The sequence below is a fragment of the Pelodiscus sinensis genome, chromosome 8, assembly GCF_049634645.1.
Source record: "Pelodiscus sinensis isolate JC-2024 chromosome 8, ASM4963464v1, whole genome shotgun sequence".
Classification (NCBI taxonomy): domain Eukaryota; kingdom Metazoa; phylum Chordata; order Testudines; family Trionychidae; genus Pelodiscus; species Pelodiscus sinensis.
The window spans coordinates 29,175,477-29,200,893 of NC_134718.1; the positions used below are offsets into that span (position 1 = coordinate 29,175,477).

At 50.0% G+C, this 25,417-nt stretch overlaps 1 protein-coding gene across 1 annotated transcript; it reads left to right on the plus strand.

Moving 5' to 3' along the window:
* Positions 1 to 22,571: 22,571 nt before the first annotated feature.
* NEUROG3 (neurogenin 3) lies at positions 22,572 to 24,594 on the plus strand. The gene is given in 4 exon segments (XM_075935630.1): positions 22,572 to 22,585; positions 23,326 to 23,423; positions 23,426 to 23,489; positions 23,731 to 24,594. Coding segments are annotated over 4 exon segments (885 nt in total). The 3' UTR covers positions 24,440 to 24,594.
* The last annotated feature ends 823 nt before the right edge of the window (positions 24,595 to 25,417 follow it).

Consider the following 25,417-nt stretch of genomic DNA (forward strand, 5'->3'; position numbering starts at 1 on the left):
CTCCTTGAAGAGGAGATGAGTTGTGGAGATTTTTGATGGATAGGTTTTGTGGGGCCACAAACTCTATGATTAGAGAGAGAGAAAGAGGCACTGGAAACCTGACTTCTTTGGTCTGAAAATGGATGTTTGGATACAAGTCTGCTTATATAAACATGGAAAGGTTTGTATTTCATTCCAGTGCAAAATAAAAATTATTTTTCTTGCATTTTTGGGCATGTTTCTCAAGGCTTGTATGAAAAGGGCTACGGCCAGGACATGCATCTGTGCAGACCACGAGAAGCGGAGGGAGGACCTTAAGGCGAGGGAGGCAAACCGTTGCTCTGGTGCTGCCTCAAAGGCCTGTCTTTCCTGTGAGGAGCTGGATGCTATGATGTCTCAGCAGTTGCTCTCCAGGGAGCAGGAGATGAGGGGCAGGCTTAGTGGCTGTGGCTTGTGGACAAGGCTGTCTTGACCAATATGCAAAATATGCAGTTGCTTAGGGCACCACAGTTTAGGGTAACTAACTGCCCCACATTTTGTCGTGCCCTAGACAGCTATGTGCTGCGTATGGGGCAGAGCTGGCTCTGGTGGCCAGTCCCATCCCCTGGCTGGCCTTGCTGCAGGCTGTGCCTACCAGGCCATCCCTAGAGAGGTGCAGGGCCCGGGACCCTCCCCCCACCACACGCTGCCCTTTCTCCTCCCTGTCCTACCCACACTCCACCCCTTCCCCCAAGCTCCTCCCATGAGTGATATGGCGCAGGGGACTGGCAGGGGTGGGGCTGGTGCCAGCAGCAGGGATCAGGCCTGGTATTCACAGGTGGTGGGAAGCAGAATGTCTCAACCACAGTTTTCTCTGCTCCATTGGCTCCCAGACATGTCACTCCACTTCTAGCTGCCAGTGAGTGCAGGGGGCAGCTCCAAGCCATTCCCCTAAGCCAGAGGTTCTCAAACTTTGTGATACCATGACCCACTAAAATGCTAGATGAATTTGTCTGACCCCTCCCCTCACTGCCCTGGGTCGCTCCCTCCCCCCTTCTCACCAGACTGCTTGCCCTCCTGGGGTTCCTTCAAGGCATTTGCGGCCCTCAACGCCCTTCCCCACTGCAGGCTCCTTCCCCCCGTCTCTTTCTCCTCTGTGCCTTTTCTGCTCCACGTTCCTTTTCTTTCCTCTTCTCCTCCTCTGACCCCCATGTGCCCTTATTTACCTCCGGGTCCTCTGCCACAAGCCAATCCCCCAGCCCGCTGCCTGAGTGACCCCCACCCTCTCCCAGCTGGGGAAGTGTTCAGTCGCCCGGCAACCATGTCCCGGTTGGCCCCTCACGCGTCCGCTCCTGTGCCGGCACCAGCCTCATGCTCCCGCCTCCTGCTGCAGCTGAGCCGCGCTCCTGGAGTCTGCAGCCCTGGCCACACTGCGCCGCTTGCTGGCAGCTGCTTTCCACCACCCTGCCGCTCTTTGCGGGCAGGGAGAGAGGGATCACAAGTGAAAAACTGAATCCAGCTGTGACCCCCCCCCCAAGTTGCTGCGACCCCCCCTAGGAGTCATGACCCACAGTTTGAAAAACGCTGCCCTAAGCAATGCCTCTGGGAGTTCAGGGAGCAAAGCAGGCTGGGGATGGGTCACTTCACTTCCTGCTGCCATCCGTGAGTGAAGGGGCGGCTCCAACCACTGCTACCTTCCTGCCCTACTCCTGCCCCTGCAGCTCTGGGCCTGCCTCCCAGCCTGGACTGCAGCCACCTGTGAAGGGGCCAGCCCCCTCTGTGGAACAGCCCCCCATTGGGGGGAATGCATAGGGCACCAAAACTTCTAGGGAGGACCCTGAGCACAGAGGGGGGTGTAAAGTATAGGCTGGCTGTGTTTCTGGGAGCTGGCCATTTCCCAGTATAGTAAATGGAACAGAGTGCTGATGCATGCCAAGGTCTCACAAGGGCCTCCAGAGAGATCTCCAGGAAAGTTTCCTGGAGGTACTTGTTAATCCTCTGCTGCAGGTTCCATGACAGAGCTGACTTGTTCCTTCCTCCTTTGCAGGAAACTCCCATGCCATGCTGCAATTACTTGTGCAGGGACCAAAGCAGCACATAGGTGAGCGGCATCCAGAGCTGGTGGAAGCTGCAAGTATGCAGTACATGTACCCAGACCCCCAGCAGTGCGATGTCTGCTAGAGTGATCCCAGCCTGTGGAAAAGTGTGGGATAATTTTAGAATTTGTTCCCTGCAAAGCTGCAGTGGAACCCCAGCACAGACTGTACGTTCTTTTGTCCATGTGGAGCCCTGTCTCCCCCTAACCCCAACACTCATCCTGCCAGTTCCTGGCAGAGATATAGTCCTGGCAGGGGTCAGTGAGATATGCATACCAACAGTGCATTGCTCTCTCTATTGAACATGCTGCCCACAAAGTGGACTTGATCTGTCGAGAGAGGGAGCAAGTGTGAACATTCTTTTTGGGATTTTTATCATGTCAGCTTTTGGGTATCGACATAAGTTTGGGTGCCCAAACTTGGTAGGGTAGACAAAGCCTAAGCTAGTCATTCAGTGAGGATGCTACAGCTCAAATGACAGCTCATCAGCCACTAATCCAATCACTCTGTGTAAGTGCCTTGTTGTTTCGAAGAGTGTTCGTTTTCACTCTCGCTGTGTAGGTTCAAGTGCAGTAACTTGACTTGAGTGTAGTAACTTGAACTAAATGTTGCAGTGAAATCAAGCCCTGAGTGTGTAAGAATAACTTAATCACTCACTGTAGTTTAGGGAGGGTTTTTTTAGTTCCTCATGCTGTGGCTGGGCTGGAGGCTTTATTGTCCTTCACTGCTGCTTTTGTGCAGATCTGGTAGCCAGAACTGGTGAGCAATTAAGTTAATCCAGGCTGCCTCCACTCAGAAAGAATCAACATTTGCTCTCTAGGGGGAATTGTCCATCTGCTCTATGGATCAGATAGATCAGAGTCAGGGTGCATTATCTAGCTCTGTGGAAGCAGAGCTGTGGATGGAGGTAGCAACAAATGAATGAAGAAGTTGTCGTCAGTTTTGTTCATGTAGTTTCTGAAGTTGCTTGGAAACTGGAAAATAGAGCCAGGTCCTTCTTGTTTGGTAAAAACAAGCAGATTGGGAAGGGCAGGGTAAGGAACTTTAACTGGGAGATATTAACATCTCCTTATGAGAGCTTCAGTCAAATGAATGTCAATTCTTTAGGAAGAAATCACATTTTGACATTGACAAGTTTGCCACTTACTGCCCTGTTTTTATCTTACCCATTTGAGGAAAGATTATTGTGAGAAAACAGCCTTGGCATCATCTGGCACCCACTGATTTCTGGACTCATCGCCTTTGTAGTGAGATAACCACTCTAAATCTTTATTCAGTCCTAATTTGTTTGTGTTAAATTGGCGAATAAATTACAACTGTGCTGTTTCTTTTTGTAGTCTTGTGTTAAAAGGTTTTTTTTTAAGAAGGATGGCAACACTCATTGCTCAATATTCTCCAAGGCAAAAGTCAGATGTCCATGATGGTTTTCTTTACTTCAGTCAGCACATAAAGTGGTACTGATTCATGTACAGATCTTTGCAGGACTAGATGGAGTCACACTTCAGTGGTTTCATTCTGGGAGATTCCAGAGGGTGATATTCTGCAGTTATACATCTGTCCCAAGGACTCTTACAGGTAGACTACTGCAAAGGTCCATTCTATCAACCCTTTTCACTGTATATAAGTGGCCCTCCAGGAGACAATGAGCTAGCGTGGGCTTCAGTGTCATCAATATGTTGATTGTGTTCAGCTGTACACTTTGGTTTCCCAGACTCAGTCATTGGTGCTCAAAAATCGGGCTGATGGGCATGTCAGAATAAATAAATAGACTGAATAGAAAGGATAGCAGCGGCTGGTAATTTTGAGTTTTCAGCTTGTTTTCTGGATCTAGAATAAGCATACCAATATTTGAGGAGTCCTGTGGCACCTTAAAGGCTAACCGATGTATTTGGTCATAAGCTTTCAATGGTAAAACCCACTTCATCAGATGCATTGGAGTGGAAAGAAGTAGAGGAGGGGAGATATATAAGCCTCAGACTGAGGAGATCTTTGCCCCCAGAATAACAGGGAGGGGCTGGTTTAGAACCAGCAGAGGCAATCAGGGGCAGTGGAACACCTGGGGCTAATTGACAGGCCTCAGAGTGAGACCAGCCTAGGTCAATTAGGACACCTGGGGGTAATTAAGAAAACCAGTTCAGAATGGCTGAAAAAGAGGCTGGCCTGCAATTGTAGGGTGCATGCAGCTGGGAGGAAGGAGGACAGCGCTACTGGGAGTAGGAAGAAAGTAGATCACAAGTAGGAGGATGAAGCGGAGAGATGGAAGGTGCTGGGAAATGTGTGGGGATGTAGCCCAGGAGTCTTGGAGCTGTATTCTAGCAAGTATCAGGGATTCACATGAGTAGCTACTGTCACAGGGCCCTGGGCTGGAACCCGGAGTAGAGGGTGCTCCTGGGTTCCCTCCAACACCTCCCCATTTCCACTCAGGGAGGAAAGGACTGTGGAGTTTATCCTCCATTTTACCATATACTGGCCAATGATGAAAAGAGCTCAACAAACAGCAAATTGAAGCCCTGGGCATGGTACCTACAATTGTGGGCTGCTGTGAACCTCTGAGGCAAGCAAATCCGCCAGGAAGCTCAGGACCTACCTGAAAGGAGTAAGGGTATGTCTACGCTACCCCGCTAGTTCGAACTAGCGGGGTAATGTATGCATACCGCACTTGCTAATGAAGCCCGGGATTTGAATTTCCCGGGCTTCATTAGCATAAGCGGGGAGCCGCCATTTTTAAATCCCCGCTGCTTCGAACCCCGTGTAGCGCGGCTACACGGGGCTCGAACTAGGTAGTTCGGACTAGGGTCCTATTCCGAACTACCGGTACTCCTCGTGAAACGAGGTGTACCGGTAGTTCGGAATAGGCACCCTAGTCCGAACTACCTAGTTCGAGCCCCGTGTAGCCGCGCTACACGGGGTTCGAAGCAGCGGGGATTTAAAAATGGCGGCTCCCCGCTTATGCTAATGAAGCCCGGGAAATTCAAATCCCGGGCTTCATTAGCAAGTGCGGTATGCATACATTACCCTCCTAGTTCGAACTAGGAGGGTAGTGTAGACATACCCTAATTTATCAAGTGTAGGAGCTGCACATCTACTAACATGGTCTATGCCAGTATTTCCCAAATGGTGTTCTGCGGAACCCCGGGATTCTGCAAAGTGAAAATAAGGGTTCCGCAAGAAAATTCCATTACAATAACATTTTATGATTTAAAAAATAATTAATATGATATGATTTTTGTTTTTAAATATGTGCAATTAAACTAAATGTTGATCTCATGACCTTGTTTAGCATTTGTTTATTATTATCCTTACTTATTTGTGGTCTACTTTTTCAGCTCCATATATTAGACCAGTGATCTCCAACCTTTTTAAGCGCGAGATCACTTTTTGAATGGAAGTGGAATCCAAGATCTACCTCCAATATAAATACCCTTGTCCCGCCTCTGTCCCTCCCCTTCTCTGAGGCCCCATCCCGCTCACTTAGTCCTGCCTCTCTTGCCCATCCTCACTCACTTTCATCAGGCTCGGGAAGAGGGTTGGGGTGCAGGCTCTGGTCTTGGATTAAGGAATCTGGAATGTGAGAGGGACTCTGAGCTGCTCTTCACGGCAAGCAGTTGGGATGTAGAAGGGGATTCTAGTTGCAGACTCTGGGACTATGTTTGGATGCAGGGGGGTTGGGACAGAAGCTTGGGGTGCAGAAGGGAGTTCATGGCTGGGGTAGGAGTTCAGGATGTGGGCTCCAGCTGGGCACTGTGTCCCTCAGGTGGCTCCTGGGTGGTGGTGCAGTGGGACTAAGACAGGCTCACCCCTGCCCTGGCCCATTCCCTAAAGTAGCCAGCAAACTCCATCTCAAGTCCTGTTGTGCCCCCTCTTTGCTTTGTGGTGAAAGGATACGAGTGGGAGGGGAACCTTGACATCAGCACCCTCCTTTCCGTCCCCTGCCCTGCACAGAAAGCAGGAGGCTGCCCAGAGGGAGAGGCAGAGCCAAGGCAAAGAGCAGGAGATGAGGAGCAGTGGGGGGAGGAGCAGCTGAAGTGCCGGCACTTGATAGCCTCTTGGCCAAACCAGTCAGGATCACCTGTCAGAGGCTCCAAGATCTACCAGTAGATCTCGATTTACTGGTTGGTGACCACTGTATTAGACTGTTATTAGGGGTTCCACAAAATTCTTTCGAGTTTAAAACGGTTCCGTGACAAAATAAAATTGGGGAAACACTGGTCTATGCCATCATGCTCCCACAATGCCCCTCTGCCATGTACATTGGCCAAACTGGACAGTCTCTGCACCAAATGATACATGGACACAAATCAGTCATCAAGAAAGGTAACATACATAAACCAGTGAGTAGGAGAACACTTTAATTTCCCTGCACACTCACTATCCTTCTACAAAAACATTTCAAAACCAGATTACAAAAAGAAACAGCAGAGCTGCAATTCATTAGCAAATTTATCACATTAAAATTGGGACTGAATAAAGATTTAGAATAGGTATCTCACTGCAAAGGTAATTTTCCCTCTCTTGGTGTTCACACCTCCCCATCAACTGCTGGGAGTCAGCCGCATCAACTTCACTGAATTGTCCTCCTTGACACTGGTCCTATACTAGATAAGTAACTGCCTTATTTTGATTACTAGTGTAAATAAGCATATACCAAAAGAAGGGATAATATCCCTGCCTCTGTAATTTCTATTCCAATGCATCTGATGAAGTGGGTTTTACCCACAAAGCTTACATCCAACTAAATGTGTTTGTCTTTAAAGTGCTACAGAACTCCTTGTTTTTACAGATACAGACTAACACGGCTACCCCCGAGACAAATATTTGAATAATCCAAAATGCTAAATCTTCTGAAGTTCCCCCGCCATTACTTGCTGTCAGAATTCTTTCCCATTCACAGGATAGTGAGCTAGCTGCCTCAAATATGCATCTCAGTTCACAAATCTCTGCACCTGAGAAAATGTCATTCAAATCAGGGCAGATCCAAACATTCCAACAAGAACGATTTTTCACTGGAAAATTGTGTTTTTGACTAAATGAGTGTTTAAATAGGAGTTTCTACTTGCTGTGGAAATGTTTGATTTTTTTGGATAAAAATAGAACAAAACAAAACAAAAACCCAACTGTCCCAGCCTCAAAACATTTAGATTCTAATATCCTGCTGCAGAGTGATGGTACTTTGATATCCTCATGTCCCCATTCTCTGCTTTGGATCAGGCTTCCCTGCCAGATTACAACTCCCATGAGGCACAATGGCACTAATTCCACACTGAAATATTTTAGTTTTTGGCTGAAATAGTTTGCTTTCTGCTAAAATGTTCTCCAGGGAAAAGCAATTTTCTAATCAGCTCTAATGCTGATAGAATTAGCATTAGTGGTTCCATCCTGCAGTAACACACACTTTGGAACCATGTGCATTTTAGCTTTTCTTGTAACAACCAACATCGCATGCTGTCTTTTCACTGGGGGTGTTTTCCTAACTTCAGTCAAAGATGGGCTTGCTGTCAGCCATGACTATTTGCGATGGCACCCTGCACAACCATCACCACAAGCTGTGTGGAAACGGTTATGCTCTTTCACCCGGCACAAATGACACCATGCGCAATATTATTACATAGTGCCACTGATATTCAGGGAGATTTAGAGGCAAATGAGAAGAAGTAGTTCTCGTCCCGAGGAGTCTGCGATCTGAGTTAGGTAAATGAAACAAAAAACGGCAATAAGATGGGACTGACTAAGGAAAAGGGAATAAAGTCATTGGGATAATGTTATACTTCAAGGTCTAACTTGAAGTTCTGGCTGGAGAGAGGGAGATTGTTGTTCTTTTCATTTGCATTCCTTGTTTGTTTTGGTGTATAAATGTAAAGGTCTGGCATTGGAACAGGAGAAGAAAGCATCAGTGGGAGATTAGTTCTGCAAAGCCAGCAGAAATAAGTGATGTTTGAGGAGGGCTGGAAGCTAAGTCAGTAGGGTAGTTTGGTGAAAGAGAAGAGAGAGAGGCTGTTGGGGAGCCAATATGAAAAAAGATCAGCAAGAAGTGAGGAGTGGGCACAGTGCACCACAGAGAGAGAGTCTCCTTCCAGAATTGTTTAAAGCCCTGAGTCAAAGACAAGAAATTTGAACTTACCATAAAAAGTTACAGGAAGGCTGTGAGAAGGGACTTTAGGGGTGGTGAGGTGATTGAAAGGGTAGGCGAGGAAGATGATTTTGGCTGTAATGGTTTGTCTAGACTGGAGAGCTGGGACAGACCCGGCTGTACATACTTGTATTTGATAATATCTCTTCCTATCCTTTGCTATCATTCCAACCTAAGTGTTGTTGACTCGAGTCCCATGACTTGAACTGAAGTCTGACTTAAGTCGCTTAGGTGACTCGGCTTGAGACTCAACTCGGGTTCATTGTTTGTGACTTGAGACTCGACTTGAGACTTGCTAAGTTTGTTAAATCGACTTGGTGAAAAAATTGTCCGAAAATGCCGATATTGATGACTTGTACAAAAGTGACTTGACATTTTTTAAATTAAGACTTGAGACTCGACTTGGAACTTGAACTGTAGTGACTTGAGACTCAACTTGGACTTGACAATGACAACTTGACAACAACACTGCTAACCTGTGTGTGAAATGTGCCTGTTATATGCGGGGCCCATAAGGGTCTGAATGGGACTCATGACATCCCACTCTGGTGAATCCCACTGACCACCCCGGATGTCCTGGGAATCTGCTGCTGGGAAGCATTGGTTTTATTTGCTCTGGGATAACAGAAATCACACCAAGACCTCAACCTTCCTGTCTGACCCCTTTACCTGATTGTCTATAACAGGGGTCTCCAAACTACGGCCCGCGGGCCGGATGCGGCCCACGAGGCCCTCTCATCCGGCCCGTGGAGACTGTGACGGGGAAGAAACTCCCCGCACTAACAGCCCCTCCCCTGGAGAAGCGCCGAGTGGCGCAGCGCCGCGGAGCTGGGGCGGCGAAGAAACTCCCCACACTGACAGCCCCTCCCCCGGAGAAGCGCCGAGTGGCACAGCGCAGCGGAGCCCAGGGGAAAGCCCACGGGGAGGGGAGCGAGGGCGCACAGCCGCAGGCGAGGAAGGCGGCAGGACCCAGGAGGAGAAGGGGCAGGGACGCCAGGGTGAGCGGCACGCCCCGTGCGTGCTGGCTCAAAAGGGGGAGGGGCCGGAAGGACAGGGGCGGCCGGCACTCACTTTCTTTTGGGCAGGCAGCCAGGAGAGGGAAGCCGGAGGAGCCAGCGGGACGGAGGAGGGACTCTGGACCCGCGCAGCCCTTGCCCTGGGCAGCGAGACTCCCCGGCCGGAGGTGCGGGGGATCGGAGCCGCCAACGGACGGCCACACGCCCTGCGGACCGACGGCCGAGCCCGGGCTCTGCGCGTCCCTCACAGCAAGAGGGGTTGGGACTTGGCGTGGACAATTGCTCCCTATTGGCCAGTGCGTTCTTATCCTATTGGCTAGCTCTCTCATGAGGTCACTAGTGGGCTGGGCTCTATTTTGGCATCCAGGAAACAATTTCACCATTCACACTAATACAGGTGCTCATGTGTAGTGTATCAATGTGTTATTAAATAATAACTGAATAAAATAATATTAAATAAATAATTAAAAACAACATCCATGTTTTGATTGTTTTTTATTTGGACCTCAAGTGTGTAGTCAGCCCCCGAACTGCTGTTTGATAGTTAATGCGGCCCTCGGGCAGAAAAGTTTGGAGACCCCTGGTCTATAACATCATGTTCTGATACTTAATTTATTCCTGGTTGACAATATTAGTAATTGCACAATGGCCAGGTTTTCCCTAATGTGGATCAAACATGGGAAGTATTGGCCATACATAACTGCAATTGAAGTTAATGGGAATTGAATGCCCCCAACTTCTTGTGGGCTCAGGATCATTGAAGTGTATACTCCATCTGCTAAAGAACCCATCACTAGAGCCCTTCAAATCTACAAATATCTGCTTTATAGCCACAGGTATCCGCATTCGCAGGTGTGGTTGCAGATATCCAAGGCTCATTTCGAAGATATGGAGGTGGGTCCAAATTTCTTACCTAGAACCCAGTACAAATTTCATATCTAGAGCCTGGAAATTTTGTGGCTATCGGCTTTATATCCGTGGTGTGGCTGCGGATACCAATGGATCATTTTTGCAGATGTGGATGCAGATACCAATTTTGTGTCCACGCAGAGCTCTACCCATTACCTCCAGTTTTCATCCACTACCTTGTTCCTTGGCTCCTCGGAAAACATTGAAAGGTGATTGTACCACAGATTCATTAACATTCCGCTCTTTCTCTTTGTTCAGGGCTTCTGTGAAATTCCACTCTTCAACTGGACTTCAGTACACATTTAGCTGAAGCTACGCCACAGAGCTTGCCAGAGGACTGAAACTATAAACCTTTTCCATATGCAGTGAACTTCTCCCACCATCAGGCCTGATACTGTATTTTTGTCAAGTGCTAAGCCCATTTCCTGTTCAAAGACTCTAGTTAGAGTTTTTCTCAGTTCAGGTAACAGCTGCTTTCTCCAAGTGGGTCCTAATTAAATATATTCCCAGAGATTAAAACAGTTTTCTGTTTTCTATGCATATAACTATGTGTCCTATCCAAATCTGAAATGGTTTGCAATGGTACTCATATATATCTTTATTATAGGCAAGGGTAGTGGGACACCTATTATTAAGTTTGCCTGATACTTTCCATTGTAAGACCCCATTTTCAGTTACTTATAATTTTGCCAAACTTTAACCACTTGAGCTGAAATTTGCCATGCCTGGTGTTTGTGTGGGTTTTTTTTTAATTTTTTTTTTTTTTAATTTCAGTCAAAGCAGCTCAGTCAATGCCAAGAACTAGGGGAAACACATTGGTAAAATACACTGCTAGGGAAAAGACATTGTTTTGCCAAGTTAAAAAATTTTGGTGAGCTTTTAATTTAATAGTTTTAGTGCCCCCATACTTTGGAGCAGGGACTTGAAATTTGGCCTTTGGGTCAGGGATACGCCATTTAACATACCCATGAAAAAATCTGTCTAAATTTGCGCATGCTATAAACCTTTAAAAATAAATAATCCCTAGATTCATTTTAGACTTTAACAGCAAAACACCCCAAAGATTCTGGTTTCACTGGGCATGCTCAGCTTGGGGCTAAGAAGGCCTTTCCCTGCAATTGCAGCTCTGTGCTGCTATGGACTGGTCCAGTCCAAACATCTGGACTGAGAGCAAAGAAACAATGTTTTCTGTGCTCTCAGTGACTCCTCTCCTGGGCCCAGGCAGTGTACAGGAGGAAGCCCCTTGATTTGATTGGAGAGGTGACAAAAGCCAGACATTTGTGGAGAGGAAGGGGAGTAGATTGGGTCAAGAAGCGTTAGAAGAGAGAACAGAAAGACTGGATTCTAGAAGAGAGAAGGGGGGGCAACTGGGGTTGGGAGTTGGGGTGCAGGCCTGGCCAAAGTGTTTGCGGGGCCCAAGGGAGGAGGCTGGGAGCGGGGCCCTAGGCTCGGCCAGTGGATGGTGAATACTTAGCAGCACAGGACCCCGAAAGCATGGGACTCAAGGCATTAGTCTTGCTCACCTTGCCCTAGGACTGGGCCTGTTGGGGTGGGAGGAGATTGGTTAAGAGTCAGAGTGGAGATTAGGGCGGGAAAGTCCGGGCAAGGGAAATGAGACTGGAAATCAGGGAAGGAAATGGGTAGGGGAGATTGGGCTCCATTTGGTGGATGAGAAACTGAAACTGGTTGGGGAGACTGGCACTGATCATCAGTGGGGCTTGGGGGAGGAGTGGGGAGACAGATCAGATGAGAGGAATAGAGGTTCAGAGACAAAATTGGGACTGGCTAGAGAGACAGACTGGAAAAAGGAGGTAGCATCCTACAAGCATTTCAATAAGTCTAAACACATGCTTATCTACTTAACCTCTGTTTTAACAATGCTAACTCAGGTGAGCCAGATTGGTTTCCAGATGAGCATTTGTTGATGTTCAGTGAGGCTTAGGGCTTGGTAGAAGCTGGTAGTTGGTCTGCCATCATCATCTACACTAAATCGGGAAGGGCCGCTAACATTTGGAGGACAGGGTTAAAATTCAAAACAACCACAACGAACTGGAGAATTGGTCTGAAATCAAAAGGATGAAATTTGATGAAGATAAGTGCAAAGTACTTCAATTAGGAAGGAAAAATTAAATGTACGGCCACAAGATGGGAAACAACCGATTGGTGGAAGTACTGTTGAAAAGGATTTGGAGTTATAGCAGATCACATATTGACTGAGTCAACAATGTGATGTAATTGTGGAAAAAAGTTAATGTCAATCTTGGGTGTATTAACAGGTGTGTCATATATAAGACATGGCAGGTAACTGTCCCACACTACATATCACTGGTATGCTTAGCTGACATATTGTGTCCAGTTCTGGGTGTCACTGTTTAGGAAAGATGTGGACAAATAAGAGAGAGACCTGAGAAGAGTAACACAAATGTTATAAGGTTTGGAAAACCGGACCTGTGAGGAATAGTTTAAAAAAAATGGGCATGTTTAGTTCTGAGAAAAGAAAACTGAGTGGAGCCTTATAAATCTTCAAATATGTTAAGGGGTTTTACAAAGAGAATAGGAATCAATTGTTCTCCATGTCCACTGAAGGTAAGACAAGAAGTAATAGCCTTGAGGCATGTCTACAGGAGGGAGAAGATCGGCCCTCCAGAGGTCGATATTCGAGTGTTCAGTGAGTCTAATGTTCAGTGGGTCTAATGTAGACCCATAAATCGAACGCTGAAGGCAGCTTCTGCCGGCGTCTGGTACTCCTTGTTCTGTGAGGAGTAAGGGAAACTGACGGGCGCATGTGCTCCTATTGGCCTCCTGCTGTGTGGATGCCACCATGGCTCGGTTCAAGGTATGCCAACTCCACCTGTGAATTTTGCATAGCTGGAGTTGTGTACCTTAAATCAACCCATCTGGTCTAGTATAGGCCAGGCCTTAATTTGTAGCAAGAGAGATTTAGATTAGATATTAGAGAAACAAAATTCTATCTATCAGGGTAACTGAGCTCTGGAATTGGCTTCAAAGATGGTTGTGGAATTCCTGTCATTGGAGATTTTATAAGAACAGGTGGAGAACATGAGAATGTAAGAACAGCCATACTGGGTTGGACCAAAGGTCCATCTAACCCAGTATTCTGTCTCCTGACAGTGGCCAATGCCAGGTGCTCGAGAGGCAACGAACAGACAAGGAATGGGCAACAGGAAAAAGTGGCATGGGAGCATATTATTAAAGATTGCCATATGCACAAGGGAGGAAAGGTTGAATGAAGGTTGCACAGGCAACTTTAGTTATGTCATTTCCTATCTTTTTTGTGCTTGACTTTGTGACTCTAATAATGCTATTTTACCTGAACGGTTTCTGTGTGTGGTTATAAAAATGCTAGATGCTCCTCTGCATGTTATATTTGTATTAGATTCTTAAGCTTTTTTGTCTTTCAAGTTACACTCATGTTTAGTGTCTTCATTTTACATAAAGTGTGGTATGTAAAAGCACAGCTAAAGGGCTAATTTTCACATCCCGGTTCTTTCTCTTCCTCCTCTATGACTTATGAAATGGCATTTTCATATCTTAAGAGATTCCCTTGATACTATCTAATAATTCACAAAGGAGTTTCAGCTTTGTCTCTATATCTTCTGGCAGTGTTTTACTCTGGGATTTGGAGAGGATATTATCCTTGGACAGATCTATGTATTCACTAGATAGGGAAAAATCAGTGTTATAGACTACAGCTTTTAGTAATTCATTGCCAAGCCTTGCCAATTCTCATGTGCTCTGGTGTGTTTAACCTTTGATCTGTGGTGCTTTCCTGTCAGAATAGAAGCCATTCCTTTGATTATTTTCAGAGGTCAGAAAGAATTGTGAATCTTTTTGAATGACACTTAGAAGCAGGTGAAGAGTTTAACAGCTTGTAGGAGTACCAGTTGGAGCCAATTATAACTTGATTGACCTGTTAGGACTTCAAAATGCCTAGAAAACATGGCTTTGTCCAGGATGGAGATTTTGTTTAGAAAGCTGATAGTTTGCTATATGTAAATACCCATGTAGTGCTCATTTAGAAATAATGACAAAAGGAGGGCTTACCCACATTTATCCTTACATCAGAATTCAGTATTTCACACCAGGCTGCACAAGGAAATTGGGGCAGCCAAACAGTTCACCTGGTGGTAAAAGGCTCCTTTGCCTAAATTGTATCTGTATCTGCCATTTTTAATTACAATTGCTCTTTAAGGCCCCAAATCAGCAAGATACTTAAGTACATAGCTAACTTTAAGCAAGTGATGTCAAGTAAATGGAACTACTGGCAGGCTTCAAGTTAGCCACATGCTTCAGTATGTCTACACAGCATGCTAAAGTAGAATTAAGCTATGCAGCTTCAGCTACATGATTTACATAGCTGAATTTGAAATAGCTTATTTTGGCTTTTGGCACTGTCTACACAGCGGGAAGTAAAAGGAAGAACACTCTTCCTTTGACTGCCCTTACTCCTCATGAAATGAGGGTTACCATGAGTTGGAGTAAGAAGTCCTCCAGCTCATTATTTTGGAATAAAGGCTTGTAGTGTAGATGCTCACTATGTTATTTCAGAATAACATCAGTTATTCCGAAATAATGCTGCAGTGTAGACCTATTTTCAGTGACAGGATAAACTGGGGGCCTAAAGGCCTGGTCCTCATGTACTGAAAACTTCCTGTACTTTCAATGGGAGGTTTGCTTTACTAAATTCTTCAAGATTAAGCCAGACATTTGTCTTGCCATTTAAAAGCATGACCCTTTGAAAACCATGGGGGTAGAGTATCTGATTTAAATAGGAACCCTAGCTCTTTGCCTGGAGTTTCACACAGCAGTACATCCATGCCCACACATCTATTCTCTATATACTGTGCTTTGGGGTTGGATCCTGCTGCCATTCAACTCCTACTGACTCATGTGATGGAAGGATGGGCGCCTTCACCTGACAGCCGCATCTGTCACAGATGTACCCTCACTCTTCTTGCATGGCCATGTTTTGCAAACAGTTGGGAAAGTGCCATGGTTAAATGGTTAAAGCCATTGAGGCCTCATCCTGCATTTCACACTCAGGCCTGACTCCAGTGTCTTCCCTCCAGCTTTTGCCTGTTAATAACATAGCAACTGCCCAGCCCATCCTGATACCCTTCCTAGGGCAGGTTGTCGTACTCAGCCCAGGGGTTACTCCCCGAGTAAGACTGGGCAGGATCGGGTCCTTTCCCATTGCCCTGACTCAGGCGGCGAAGCGGGGCCGGCTGCCTGTTGCTAGCTAACCTTAGTCTATGGAGCCAGAGCTGTTTTCTCCTGCGCGCCCCCTGGGCTCCTTGCGCAAAAGACGCGGGCGAACAGCAGGAAGCTTGACTGTGCTCACTGGCACTGGCTAGGGGGTTGCAACACGCTTTGCTGCTTCCCCCATTCACTGCTCGGAGGCGGGTTGCTGCCCCGCGCTTGACGCTTAGCCGAGTGCTGGGTGGTTTCCCGGGAAGCCAGCACGTTGGTCAGCGCGCTCGCCCGGGCTGGAGAAGCGCTGGGGCCCGGGCGCTGGCCTGGGGGAGGGGGTAGAGGAGGGGAGTCCCACCGACTTCCATTGCTCGGCGGCGGCTGGGTGAGAGAGGGAGCTGTCCCCTTTCCCGCCCCGCTCCTGGTAAAGTGCAAGGGGGAGGGGAGTGCGCTGGCCCCCCGATCTCTGCCAGTCTGTTTGGGGGGAGTAGAGGGCACGTTGGAGCGGCCAGAGGTGCCCTGGAGAGGCCGGTGCTGAACTGGGCGTTGGAGCCAAAGGCAAATCAGACTGATCTGGCTGGCCAGTCTCTGGGTTGAACAATGAGCGACGAGTGGAAGAGCGTTTGGAGGAGACGAGAAACCCTTCGCCAGCTCCGGCCCGGGCTAGCTGCGGGCCGGTATCTGGGCTCTTCTTGGTCATTCCCTGGCCGATGCATGACCCTCAGCACACGCTGGTGTTGAGTGTGAACGCGATCGGACTGGCATGTCAGAGTAGTGGCCTGTGGAGGAAAAGTCTCACTCACTGCTGAGCGCTTGGCTTGGGCAGGGCTGCCCTTGGAAAGGACGAGGCAGCAATGAACGCGCCTGCCCTGAGCAAATAATCCCACCAACCGGCTTCTCACGGACGCTGCCCTTCCTTCCCTGCCCCTCCAGCTGCGGGCGCTCCTCCGGGAAGCCCCGGGGCTCGGAAGGCGAGATGTGCCCAGAGTCTGTGTTCGAGCGTCTCCTCCCTCGTCCAGGGTGCGATAGAGACGGTGCCCGTTTGGTTACAGGGTCCCCAAGGCTCGCGCCAGCCCCCGCAGTTTAATGTCCGATTCCAGCACCTGTCAGTAAAAGCCCCTTTGAATGAACCGGCTCCCGGGCGGGGCCAAGTCTCCGGTCCCATCCTCTGCCTCTTCCTCCCCCACTGACTTGTTGACCCGATGTGCCAAGCCCGGCCAGAGCGCTGCCTCTGGGGCAAAGCTACCGGGTTCTCTCCCGACCGCCCTCCGGGGATGTGGCTCAGCTTTCCCGGTGGAGAGGTCGGAGAAGGGGGCGCACGGAGCTGAGGGGACGAACTGATTTCTCAGCAGCGGCGGGGCCCGGACCAGAGAGGGCTTTTAAACCCGCTGTTAGCGCGGACACGTGCCATGCTCCTGGAGTGAGCGCTAAGAACCAGGCCTCCCGCTCTCCCAGCCGGCCTGCCCTTGTCTCAGCTCCGGGGGCGCAGCCTGGCACCGCAGAAGGGAATCGGCCCTTCATGGCACCTGCACATCTCCGCTTGGTGCTGGTTGGTTTTTTTCCTCGGGAAAACGCTGCTTGGATGAGCTGCCTTGCACAAAGGGGGGCATATGTGCACCTCTCGCCTGGCATATGTGGCCCTTGTGTCCTAACGGCGCGTTTGTGTGTGTGTGTGTGGGGGGGGGACGTACATCTGTTGAACTTGACAATAAAGTCACATAACAGAGCCGTTGTCAGCAAGATTAGTGGGTCTGTCATCTCAAAAGAAGGCGCAAAGATGCCGGCCACAGGTATTATATTATGGGTAGGTATGTTAGCAAGAGCAGCTGCTCTCCCCGGCGCTCTGAAGTGTGCACATATTCGCTAAACATATGTCACCACAAATCACAGTATCTTTGTAATAGTCTCGCACGTCCTGGCTGGGGTGGGGAGGGGAAGGAAGGGGAAGCAAGGCTCTGGGACGCCTCCGCTCCCACAACAGGTGGTACGGTGCGCACTGCACCTTTTCACGCGTTGAGCGCTGCCCGGCTCCTTGGTTTCCGCTAAAACGATCTCGAGAGTTTGTTTGTCATTTGCTGAATAAGGGAGTCGGGGGGGGGGGTGCCAATAAAGGCTCTGGCCACTTTGGAGAGCCCCCATCGCTTGTGTTTCCCCTCCCATGTGCTCCCCGCGCGCCTTGGGCTCGTCTGGAAAAAGGCATATGGTGAGCCTTTCACCTATCCAAAAAGGCTCCCAGAGCGCATGGGGGCTGCCACTGGTGCAGACGGTTAATTTTATTTTATTAAATTGTATTTACCTTCCCAGTTTGTGGAGGGGGGGAGAGACCCAGACCAGCCAAGTGTTATCTCAACTCCCTTCCTTAAATTAAACAGCACCAGTTGGTCAGAGCAGACTGCAGGCAAGTCCCAGATTGCAAAACATCCCCAACGCCTGACAGATGAAAGATGGGATGGAGCTCAACTGGTTACCATATGTTTTCAATAAAATAAGACAAATAGGACAGGGAGATAGGGATTGCAGTAAACCTGTTATAAAGTAGCATAAAATAGTCTAATGTAAACGACATAAGGGCCCCTCCTGGAAGGGCCATTTAATGCCAGCTCTGTAGTGAAGCTGCCCAGACAGGTGTGAGTAGGAACCTAATGCAGTCCCCCCCCTAGATTTTTATCACGTTTGTGGTAATATTGTGCTTGTTATGCTAACTATGAGTAAACAGAACCGAGCAGTCATTGTGGCACTAGGAGAGAGTTATCAGAAAGTGGCAGTGTAGAGGTGATTTAACAATAAACTTGCCTTGTTTCCCAGCAGGTGATGGCTGCCCCCAGCCTCATGATTAATGTTTCCCAAAGCACTTCACTTTACAATCTCTTGTAATTATTTATTAAACGAAATCTATTTATTATTATTTTAGCAAACAGTGGTACCAGGTGGGGCTTTCTTTTCCTCTTCAGCTTTTGTTTGAAGGACGTTTGAAGTGGGCAGTCTAAGGGTTGGAAACTCGCTCACCAGATTTTTGTCAACCATTTGCACAAGCACAAAAATCTGCCAGGGCCTTGCTATTCATTTTCCCCTTGTTGCAAATCTAAAAGGGCACACAAAATTCGAGAGGCAAGAAAAGTGCCCCCTCCCAGTCCCCCCTGAAAAATGAACGAACAAGGCTTTCAGACCCCAAGCAGCCTCCCTTTTTAAAGGACTCACAGACACTCACCAGATGCACATGCCTTTGGGAGGCTCATGTTAACCCTGCCTCTTTCCTGCGCTTCTGGAGACGGCAGTGCGCAAAGGGGCGCCATGTGCCTGGGTTGGGGGGAGCCCACAGATCCCTGCTGACGGGGGAAAGCAGTAAGGGGCCAGGGACACATTTCCAGCCCTAGAGAAGGAGCTGTTTCAGCACCACCGCTTTACACATAGATATCCGTTACAACTCCCAGCTCGAATCCCCACGGCCATACTGGAGCGATGTCAGAAGTGTTTTGGTGAAGGAGAGTGAACTTTTAAAGGCTTCCAAACCACACCGTGTGTGCTTTACAAGCACTCTTGTCTCTTCCCCTCTCTGGTCGATAAGTGGCTTCAGGACAGTTAGAAATGTCATAGCCTTTCAAATCGAAACCTCGGGGAACTAAATGTGCCCCCCGCAGAGATAATTCCCGCTGACCAGTATAGCTATTGCGCAAAAACCCTGGGCACGTTTTGCGCACAGCAGTGACTGCTCCTGTTCCTTGGTGCTGCGCGAGTTCTGCAAAGGAAAAAGAGTTCAGGTCTCAAAATTGGTGACATCGCCTTTCCCCGGGGATTCTGGCCTCAGCCAGGCTCCAAACCATTCCCTGCATGTGCGGGAAGAAGTTCCATCCACTTCCTCCGTGGGAAAGCAAACGTGCAGCTGTGCTCACCGGACGCCTCCTCACTTCTCCCGGACCGCTTGCAGGGAGCACGCCCCCCGGCAGCGCTCCTGTTCACTGGGTTCCCCAAAAGCTAGACACGAGCTATTTGATTAGTGCAGCTGAGTCTCCAGGGGAAAACTTTATGCTCATTTTAATGGGGGATATTTTTTTCTCATGCACAGTCTGGAACGCCAGCCTTCTACAATGCAGAGAAAACCAAATCGTCCCACTACTGGGTTAATGTCTAAATGCCACTCCTGGGTTTCCATCATCACTGCACAAATCCTGTCTGCTGTCTCTTCCTTCGGGCTCCTTCCTAATTTTTAGAAGTCTGCCTAGCATTCTAGTCCCGAGCGTTTGTTGTGCTCTCCGCTCTATATAAGGTTAGGCTCTCACCCATCTAGGGATGCTCAGACTTGCTGAACCAGTGGCTCATTCAAGCTAGATACAGGCGTTGATTTACTTTTTCCTGGTTCGCATTATATATTAAATGAGGGGATGGGTGCTGAAGGGCAGAGACAAATTTGAAAGATGGTGCCTTGAGTCCTGGAGCTGCAATATCACACGTTGGGGCCTAGAAAAGAGCTTAGCGATAGATACAGAGCTTTTCTTTGGGGATGTGGAATGGCCAGGGAGAGGCCTCCCTATCTCGCTTTTCTTTATGGGGAGTAGGAGAGCACATTTCGGAAGATTCTCCCTGCTTTGCAGTCTGCTGCACAAGGAGATGAGGATGAAGTTCACAGGTGGCTTCCGTCCTTGCCTCTTCTTCAGTGGAGAGTTGGGAAAGGAGGCCAAAGGGACCATGGAGGAATGTGCTTTAGGAGGTCAACATAGTGGGCCAAGTGCCCCGTGGGCAAGGGGATGTGAACGGGAGGTAGTTAGGAAGTAGAGCTCTATCTTGGCCAAAGCTAATCACATTGCGCCTTTCCACAGGCTTAGGAACAGGGAACGAAACCATTCTCTTCTCTGCCCTGCGTAGTAGGCTTCTTAGACTCCTTGTGCTGGGGTCAACAAAGAGAAAGTGAGTACACAAGGGACTGTGTTGGATGCCAGTGATGCATCTACACACATGGAACCAATTAGAAGCAAGCATGGGAACACTTGCAGAATTTTCTGGGTGCCCGTACACTGGCTGTCTTGCTGGACCACTCTATGCGTCTTGAGCCTTAGTCCAGCCAACTGATGGGTTCATATGGATTTGCTAGAAAGCTGAATATATCGGAGTGGGAGCCCTACATGAGGAAGCCCCCCCCTTAATGGAAGGGGGACATATAGGAAGTCGGATGTCCCAAACGAGAAGCCTACCTAGACCTGGTAGATGTCTCACAGAAGCAGCCTGCATGAGAGAGGTATGGCTCTCTCCGGGCGTATAGCTGTATACCCAGGGCATCCCGTTACTAACGTGCATTTCTTGAGGAACAAAGCGTGGGCTACATATAGGGTGCGATCTTGTAGGCTAGGCCACTGAGAGCTTCCCTATAGATTTCAGTAGGCACAGGATCTATCCCAAAAGAGCAAGAAGAACCGCATGGCCCTATTTTTGTCCGAGAAGGGAAGAAAAGCTAACCGGCAGTAACCTCCCACAAACACCCTCTGGAGCAGCCTCCCCCCCCCTAGAGCAGGGATGTCTTCTACTGCGGCAGAGATATTGGGAACCTTTCCCGCAGCTGCTCTGGCACACGCGGCCATCTTTGGCATCTAGAAGTGAAACTGCCCAATCAGAGTGCCCAGGTGAGGGAGTCTTTGAACCCCTCCGTGTGACAGCGCGGGCCAGTCTGTACAGAAGTCACGGGAAGTGCGGTGCTTGGTGATCGCGGCAGTCTCGCTCCCCTAGCCGGCACGCGAGCTACACACAAAGCGCTTGCTTCAGTTCGCCTCCGGATGCGCCTGTTCTCCTCCAAAGCCTGGCAAAGAGCCCCTGTGACCGTTGGCCCTCCCTCCTGCAGGGTCACCAGCTGAGAGGGGACTAGTAAGTCACAATGGGCGGTATCCATGGCCTGTCCTCAGGGGATGCGCAGTGTTGCTGTAGGGTGTTAAGGGCTTTCCCCCGTTCACCCCAGAGATGGCTGCCGTCCAGTACTGTGGGGGAGTCCCAGCCTGCACATAGTCCTGCGAGTCTAAGGCTGTTTAGCTTGTTGGCTCTCCATGTAAGCTGTTAGTATTATTGCCAGTAATTAAGATGTAACAGAGGCATCGAATCCTTGCTAGTCAGTGCCAGTTAAGCTACAGAGATATTTCCCAACGCTCCCTGGACAGTACAAGTGTAGCAACCACAGGGATTCTCGCTTCTCCAGGCTACGTCTTTCCTTTGAAGTCTCTCCTTGCCTGTTTTCTCCGTGTTGGGGCTCCTTGATGTATTTGGCAAATATGGCACCTACATTTTCTAACATCTACGGACAGAGGGGCATGTCATTTTAATATAAACAATGTAAATACCCCTGTTCACTCTTGACCCATGATACGGATATTAAGAGCTGCAGAAAGGGCACTTTGGTGTCAGTGGAAGGAACTGATGGGAATTCTCTGTGATAAGACCGCGCCAAATAAACTAAAGAGCCACGTGTAGGAAATGATGCTGAGGCCCGCCAGGAGATGTGGGTCGGAATGCTGGCCACTGAGGAAGAGGAGGACCACGGCTCCTTCACACTGCTCACATGAGCGTGCTCAGGCGGAGGCTGGGTGCGAAGAGACGCCATGGGCTATGCAGTGAAATGGCACGAGCCATGATGCAGGTTGGCCCCATCACAGAAAAGCTGAAGCGTATCCGCTGAACTGGCTGGGTCATGGGAGATGCCTGGCGGGGGTCGTGCTGGCCAGAGAGTACAAGGGCTGATAGTCAGGGGAAAAAGGCCACCAGCCAGATCTAGAGAAAGGTGGGTCAAGGCACTGAAGAAGGCTGATGTCAGCTTGGAGGATGCACTTGTCAGGAACGCTTGGCAATGAAGAACAAGAGTTACCACGCAGGTCTGACATGGCGAGGCAAAGGCCACTGTTATTTTTCTCATGGCATTTTTGTCTGCCTGTATTTTGTGGTGGAAACTCAATATTTCGTATGAGTCCATATTTTAAAAAAGGAGCCAGTTTCAAGTATTCATCTGTGGGAGCCGCTAGGGTTTGTGCTTGGTCCTAAAACAAATCATGAAGCCGCTTATTCTTTTGGGACTTATGTGTATAGTATAAGCTATTGCTTAAGTAGCTGTGAGCATCTATCACGTTTCACCATCCTTAAAATTAGGCCGGCCTGTACGATGTAAAGAGTTTCCAAAGCCATTTACTAAAGAAAAGAAGCGGCGAGGGTGTTGTTTGTTGGTCCTCCCACCATTTCTTCCCCCCCAACCTCCTCGTGACTGGGCTGCGCCAAAGGGTCATATAGATGCCCAATTCTCGGTACGTGTTGATCCCAGCAAGAGCTGTTTTGCCCCCCTGCCAAACCTGAGAGCAAGGGATCAAGTGCGCTTAAGAATTTTGCGCCCTTCTTGTGTAGCTCTGAGTGCCTGTCGGGGTTTATAGAGGGGATCAGGGGCTGCTAGGACGTAGCTTGGATTGCAGGGCTCAGGGTGCCCCTGGGCCCCTTGGCTCAGGAGGAAAGAAGTGAATGAAGTGTGCCCTGGTGAGAAGCTGGCGTCGCAGCGAGGGGGCCGATTTACTTTGGCGATCTCTGTTGGCTCAGGCAGGGCTGGCAGCCCCGCGTCTGGGGACGCTAGTAAGTGGGTCACGGTGCCCTAGCCTCGGGCTGGTGGAGAGGCGAACCGACTCCCGGGGCTGCCGGCGCAGAGAGCGCTCAGAGCCGCGCCCTGCAGGAGCGGGGGCGGCGAAGGGACCTTTCCCAGCTGAAGGGCGTGTTCCCTGCTGACCCGAGCGCTGCGGCAATGACCCGTCCAGGCCTATTGCCGAGGCAGAATGGGGCTGGAGCCTCCCTTCTTCCTGCTCCTCCTCCCCCCGCCGGCCTGTGCGGGAGCAGCTAGAGGGACTCGCGTGGCTCTGCCCCAGGCCGCCGCTCTGATTGGCCGGCGGCGGGCAGCAATGAGCCAGGCACGCTCCGGACCGGGCCGATAAGATAAAGCGTGCCAAGGGGGCACACGCTGCATTGATCGGAAATCCCCATTGTCTCAGGCCTGCATATATAGGCGCTCAAAGGCAGTCGTGTGCCTGACGCGAAGCCTCCACTCCCCTGCACTTGAGCGAAGACTGCTCCGCGTCCCCACGGGGTCAGAAGACAAGGGACCCCTTTGGCCGGGCTCTTGCACCAGGGCGTCTCCCTCCGCGCCAGCCTCATCCCCGGGGGATCCAGGTAAGCGCCCCCTTCGCCCAGAGCTTCCTTGCGCACTCGGATCGATATCTGTGTTTTAAAGGGACCTGGGCGCCCCCGGCGCCCGCAGCTGCAGACCCAGGAGTCGCCGGGGACGCTGCCTGGTTGCCCTGAATTAGACGCGGGCTCAGCCCCACGGGTCCATGTGAGCAGATGCTGTGGGGCAGCGCGCCAGGCGCGGGATGGAAACTGACGGGTCCCTGTGCGTTGGGTTTCCCTGCAGGATGTCGCCCAAGACCGACTGCTCTCCCGGCGCCCCGGCGTCCAGCACAGGGGAGCGGTACTACGGCGCGCCTGCTGGTGAAGCCTCCCCTTCCTCCCTGGGCACGGGTAGCCTGTCTGCCTCGCCCAGCCCTCCCCGGAGCCGGCTGCAGGCAGGGGGCTGCCCTGCCGGAGCGGGACCCGGGAGAGTCCCCTCCCCGGACTCCAGGCAGTGCCCGCCGAAGAAGCAGAAGGCCAGACGGGGCCGCACGAAGGCCAAAAGCGAGGTGGTGCTGAGCAGGCAGAAGAGGAGCCGCAGGATGAAAGCCAACGACCGGGAGCGGAACCGCATGCACAACCTCAACTCCGCCCTGGACGCGCTGCGCAGCGTGCTGCCCACCTTCCCCGACGACGCCAAGCTCACCAAGATCGAGACGCTGCGCTTCGCCCACAACTACATCTGGGCGCTGACCGAGACCCTGCGCATGGCAGACCACAGCCTGCTGGGCGTGGGGCAGCCGGAGCCGGGCAGGGAACCCTTCCGGCAGCCAGTGGAGCTGGCCAGTCCCGGCAGCCTCTCGCCCTGTGAGTGGGACTCGCTGTACTCTCCGGGCTCGCAGGCGGGCAGCCTGAGCCCCACTGACTCCCTGGAGGACGGGGGCGCTTACCAGGCTGCGGACACCCTGGCCTGTCTCCGACCCAGCCCTCACGCCTTCCCCGAGTTTGTCTGAGGCCACCGCTGTGTCCTGGGGACTCCCGCTCCCCCTTTTCTGCCCCTGGACTAGTTTGCAGCTGCAAACACAAAACGACGCACGGATGGTCAAACCATGGACACGCACCGCCCGCGGCCCCAGGAGGAGAATGATCTTTGGAGGGACTTTCTGAAATCAGCTTTGCCTTAAAACATACTGGGGGTCAAACCCCTGGCTGTGCACTTTCTAGGGCTCCTGCTAGAGCCGGAGCAGGTAGGGGGCGCTAGGAACGCGGCAGGTTTAGAGAGGGATGCTTTTCTCTTTTTGTAATCCGGGACCCTCTCCCTCCGGTATGGGCGGTGGGGGTGTGTGTGATCCATGGGTCTCTGGCGGGTAAGTTTCAGACAAAGCTCTTTTTGATGTGAGATGGTCGCACGTCTTTAAAACAAATCAAATATTCGTACTGGGAAAAGGTAAATTATATTAATTTTGTCCCTCTTTGTATTTATTGAATATATTTCATAGCGGATATATATTTTGTACATAAGATTATTTTTGGCACCGGTTTAAATGATTGTACTGAACAGCTCGGGTGGTGATAATTAAAAAAAAAAAGACAATAAAGCCTGTCTCCTCTAAAGCTGCTAGAGAATGTTTGGCACACACGCGGGGCTACTTGCCAATGAGTCATCAAGGAGCTGAGCATGCTACTGTACGTAGCCTATTGCTCAGCTTTACATGTAGAAACACGGGTTTATATACTGCCTTTGGTCCCTGCTTCCAACTCCGAGTAGTCTGGGGCCGGCCTTCTGTCCTGCAGTCGCCCCACCCCACCGACATAGCTCGGCAGATCTACTCGCCCACTAAAATATAGTCGCTCCTGATATACTCGCCTATACACATATAATGTCTAATCTCTCTCTTCTTATCATCTTTAACACGCAATACATTTCACATCACCGCTGAAGTTGCCTACCTGAATCCAGAGAAGATATATGGCACTAATCAAAACCCGGA